We start from the raw sequence: 5,000 nt of genomic DNA, 5'->3' as shown, positions 1-5,000 counted from the left end.
GGTCAGAGTTTTTCTCTGTCCTTGTGTGGGCCCATTTCCATTAGTAGGGCTAACGCTCACATGGTTCATATGGGGTAGAAAACTAGCACTTCACATTACACTCTAATCCGTTAAGTCTGTAGGTATATTACAAGTTCGTTAGCAGCTATTGAAAAGTAATAAACAATCGACGGTGGTTAGCTCAAACGGAATTTCCTTAATAAACTCGTCAGCAACGATTGCCTCTTTGGAATTCATGAAAAGCGACATGAGCAGTCTTGAAAGCGCATAGCAACTACTAAGAAATGTTTTCTAAATTTTTACTGAGAAATATGTGTATTTTTTTGTGTGTGTCATAGATGTCCTCTTTAATTTTACTTCTCTCGGAGCCGACGGAAGAATGGGACCAACCAATAACAAGAAATACCATGGCACGTCCTTGGAGGGGGTTTTGGTAAAAAAGGGCCTTCAAACATGGCTTGTCCCTGTAACAGGAAAATATATATTCGAACTTTGTGGTGCTTCAGGGGGAGATCATCCACATTATAACACTGAAGGGGGGAGGGGTGCCAGGATACGAGGCAGCATTCATCTCTTGCAGGGGACGCAACTGACAGTATTAGTAGGACAAAGTAAAGTAAATAATGGTGGTGGTGGGGGTACATTTGTTGTATATGCCGCTGATAACAGTCCTTTGGCAATTGCTGGAGGCGGAGGATCGGCTGATATTGTAAACGGGGATCCGGGACAAAGAGGGAACTTGGGCAGCATTAATTCGGGCGATGTGGGAGACGGAGGAAATGTATGTGCCTCGGTATCTAGGGTCAATTCCGTGAGAGGGACGGGAGGCGGAGGTGGTTTTACCACTAGTGGTCGCTGCTTTGAAAAGGGCCTCTGCAATAAGCCCTGTCCCAGCAAAGATGGGGGTAAGGCGTTTACTGCTGGGGGGCAGGGAGGGTACAATAATAAATTCCAGTGCGAGGGTGGGTTTGGAGGTGGCGGGAACTGTGGGGGAGGGGGTGGATACACTGGCGGGGGTGTGCAAGTTTCTGGTTCCGTTAGGGATTTGCATGTCCATTCCGGAGGGGGAGGCTCGTATGTGCCAAGTGATAACTGGACTGTTGTTTCCGGTGATTGCTCAGTGGGAAACGGGTTTGTTACTGTTGAACTACTGGCCATAGCTAACTGATTTGAATAATCTAATTTATTATATAGTCAACAGAATATCGTGTTTCTGATTGGTCAATGACGAATCCATCATAAGCCCAATAATGCACGCATTTTGCTCGGTTCTCACCTATGACCAATTAGAGACATAAGCCACTTTTTTGTTCTTACCACATTTTGACATCATCATTGATTACTGAACAGACACTAGGCAACATGTAATCTACTTGTTAGGCAGAGTGCAATACGGAAGTTACTACGGAAGCAAAGCAATGAAGTAATTCTCTACGGTTGAGGAGAAAATAAAGAAAAATTGTATGAACGTGCTCGCACTTTTCGCAATTTAAGATCTCTCGTAATGGTTTGAAAGTTCTAAAATTGCACTCGCCACGAATCACAAAATGCACTCACGTTCATACAATTTCCTATACTGATAGCTGAGCTTATTAGAAATACATGAAGGGGGTAGTTTCTGAAGAAACTGTGGTGCTGCGTCGGTGGGGAAGTAGTATACAAAAATTTGGTTTTATCAACGGAGTTGATAAATGTAAATTGGCCACCGTACAGAGATTCTAAAAGCTGACGTTTCGAGCGTTGGCCCTTCGTAACAGCGAATCGAGGAATTATGGGTTACGTGTAGTTTTTATAGTAGAGTGGGAGCTACGCTATTGGTGGTAACATGGCAACGTGAAAATAGGAATATATTAGTTAAATGAAAAGCGTTCGTTAATACCGTGAGGATTAAGGGTGCCGATTTGGAAGATGAATTTTTGCTCTAGATTCTTGCGGCTTTCCGTCGTACCTAGATGTAGGGAAAGGCCGCAGATAGCCATGTGTTTTTTGGAATGGTTAGGGAGATTAAAATGAGGAGCGACTGGCTTAGATGCATCTTTGTCATTCTTCTCAACATCGCGAAGGTGTTCGCGGAATTGGTCACCTAGTCGACTACCTGTCTGGCCAATGTATAATTTATTGCATAACGTACAGGTTATGCAATAAATGACATTTGCGGAGGTACATGTGGACGACCTCCGGATTAGATCACCGTTGCTCTACCGACTGAGCTACAAGGCCAGACGGGAGCAGACCGTGGGAGTTTGAGGACAAATCGGCTCGGCCCAAGCCAAGTACTAAGTGCAAGTGCGTGTTGTCTTAAGTAGCGTGTGATGGAAAGAACACAAGTGAGGCCATCGCTACTATTGTGCATGTGATGGATGAAGAACCTTCCTATTTTTCACGTTGCCATGTTACCACCAATAGCGTAGCTCCCACTCTACTATAAAAACTACACGTAACCCATAATTCCTCGATTCGCTCTGACGAAGGGCTAACGCTCGAAACGTCAGCTTTTAGAATCTCTGTACGGTGGCCAATTTACATTTATCAACTCCGTTGATAAAACCAAATTTTTATTAGAAATACAGCTTGGGTTAGATTAACATTTACTGTCTCAATGGGGATACTACCATAATAGGAATAATTGTCAAAATAATAATCGATTCATGAGGGAGACACCCAAAGGATTCAGTATTCGGATTTAAATGTGTACTTCGTAAAGAATCGAATAGTCTAAGTGTAAATGTTTTAATCTTATTAGTTTCGCAAAAAATTTTAGTGACATATTAATTAAACATTTCACAAGCCAGATGCAATTTTCCTATCCTGTCCTTACATTGCATTTTATTCTTTTTTTGAAGTCTATATCATTGGCCGAGATTACCACATGCGCTGAGTTTTCAGGTCACGGACGGCAGTACATGCGCAGTAGGTTTACAACGCAAATTCGAGGGATGTGACTCAAAAAACGCCATGAGCTTAAACTCTCCATTAAGACATTCACGCGCAATTACCTGCAACACCTGCCGAAGCTCTGGAAACGAACACCCTAACAATGGCTCTTCGGAAACTGTACATCCTAAAAGTGTATATTATTGGATTCAAAGCAGAATTAAGCAAGCCTAAAAAAATGGTTGCCCTACACATGTGCTCTGAAACATGAACGCTGCCGTCACTAGACCTAATAGTTTCAGCGATTACTGATGGAAGCCAACACAGAGCCATGGTACCAACGAAGAGGAAAATAGCTTTCGCAACTTCCTGCTCCCTCTTGCGCGCCTGTATGCTCGTCTCGGCAGGCTGGAGAAGTTGCTGCCGAATTCCTTGTTTAATAAGCGCTTGGTTAAAGTTTCGAATGATAATGAACATGCGTATATACAAACACAGCATCACAAACAACAAAAAACACCCAAGGCCTGTGAAAATAAATAAATGATAGATGAGACGTTTAGCTGGATTCCAACAAGGTATGACTATAGAGCTGATGACTGATGCAGTAAGCCAGATAAGAAAAATATAGGTTTTTGTAGCGGCTATACTAAACACTGTTTCGTGTCTCAGGGGCATTTCCAGAACAATGTACCTCTCAATCGTCAAAAATAGAACCGTGAAACACGAAGCATCGACGGATAGGATAAGCATCATATTGGCTGCGATAGAGTAATTTTGGTCATCTTTCACCCAGTACTGTATAACCCAGATGGGCTCAACAATAAGACCGACAATCAGGTCTGCTGCAGACAGGTTCACAACAAGCCAGTTTGAAATGGTTCGGAGATCTCCGAATGGATCCTTATAGACGGCTATGATCACTAGAAGATTGCCAATGCTCGTTACTGAGGCAAGTGCAATGGCAACGCCCATTTCGCTAGGTGTGATGTTTGTCGGTAAAAGGTGATCTTTGTCATGACTGTGTTCTACCATCTTGGGACAGCTGCTTCGAGGAATGTTCTCCTGCAACAAGATTAAGAAACTACAACTGAACGGTTTTCAAACTAATTTTAAGCCCCGTGCAAACGGATGCATCGTTAATAGAGCGAGTTTCAATCGAGTGTCGTAAAACCAAAAACCAAAGTAATTACTTTGGCCAATCAAAAAGGATGGAGACAATCCAGTAAACCAATCAAAACTGGTAATTACACGCAATCGCCCCAAAGCGCGGAAAAATATGCACGCGCGAGCCACTATTGGTTTTGGTTTCACTTCTGATTGGTTGAAAAAATGGCGCGAGAACGTTGAACCAATCACTGAGTGAATTATTGCAAAACCAAAGTAATTCGCTAATTACTTTCGACACTCAATTGAAAACCGCTCTAGAGAGATTAAGCATCGCGTTTACCTGAAACAGAGAACACTGAACTGTGGTCTGCTGCTTGTCATAAAAGCATGAAAATTTTGATATTTTAACTCGTCCCTTTTTTTTGAAAGGTACTTGATCCCTGCTGCTAGCACCGCAAGAAATGAGCTCATATTAAACGAGCTTCTACCATTTTTGGAAAAACGCAAATTTTAGTCCAACGTTTGCTGTTTGCCGTAAACGTGACGCTTAATCTCTCTATTTTCCACCAACATGGCCGCTGTGACGTCGTGTAAAAACACTCTACGTGTAATTGTTCTGCATTTCATTGTTTTGCAGCTTCTGTGCTGCATGCTATAAGCGTTCTAAGAGGCTTCCGTGAAAAACCTTCGAGTAAAATTCCTTAAAATCTGAATTGTTCCTTGTTTCTGCTTCGGTTTAGAATTCTGTTTCAAACAATTAAGCAGATCTTCGTTTTTTGGTCCTGGTTTTCGTTTTCTTTCAGACTTGGTTTCAGTTTCCTAGAAGTAAATTTTTTGGGGTAGAATTTTGTCTGTACGTTGCCGCAGTAAAACGTTCTTTAAATTTAACTAAATGGTAAGTTCAAAATAGGTTCAAATCACCTTCACATCTTGATTGATAGAACAAATGAAGATTGAGAATATTTAATCAAGCTACGGTGGCAAAACTAAGCTAATTTTATTGCTGAACGGAAGTGAAA

The 5,000-nt window shown here is 42.0% G+C and overlaps 2 protein-coding genes across 3 annotated transcripts in view; one reads left to right on the top strand and one right to left on the bottom strand.

Annotated features, from left to right (window-relative positions):
- The window catches only part of LOC137974979 (ALK tyrosine kinase receptor-like), a 3,656-nt gene extending 1,954 nt beyond the window's left edge, over nucleotides 1–1,702 (top strand). Inside the window, exon 3 of the mRNA XM_068822010.1 lies at nucleotides 339–1,702. Within this exon, the coding sequence (XP_068678111.1) occupies nucleotides 339–1,168 (830 nt within the window). The 3' untranslated portion in view covers nucleotides 1,169–1,702. The remainder of the gene's footprint in view (nucleotides 1–338) is intronic.
- Nucleotides 1,703–1,803: 101 nt separating this feature from the next.
- LOC137974965 (beta-3 adrenergic receptor-like) overlaps nucleotides 1,804–5,000 on the bottom strand; it is a 3,569-nt gene continuing 372 nt past the window's right edge. The window contains exon 2 of one of the 2 annotated variants that reach the window (XM_068821989.1): nucleotides 1,804–3,936. In XM_068821989.1, the coding sequence (XP_068678090.1) occupies nucleotides 2,983–3,906 (924 nt within the window). In that variant the 5' untranslated portion in view covers nucleotides 3,907–3,936 and the 3' untranslated portion in view covers nucleotides 1,804–2,982. The remainder of the gene's footprint in view (nucleotides 3,937–5,000) is intronic. The other variant, XM_068821997.1, reaches the window with a different exon arrangement.

This window comes from Montipora foliosa, chromosome 1, assembly GCF_036669935.1.
Source record: "Montipora foliosa isolate CH-2021 chromosome 1, ASM3666993v2, whole genome shotgun sequence".
Taxonomy (NCBI): domain Eukaryota; kingdom Metazoa; phylum Cnidaria; class Anthozoa; order Scleractinia; family Acroporidae; genus Montipora; species Montipora foliosa.
The sequence above is the reverse complement of the archived record's forward strand: the minus strand, read 5'-3'. Positions and strand labels throughout refer to the sequence as shown.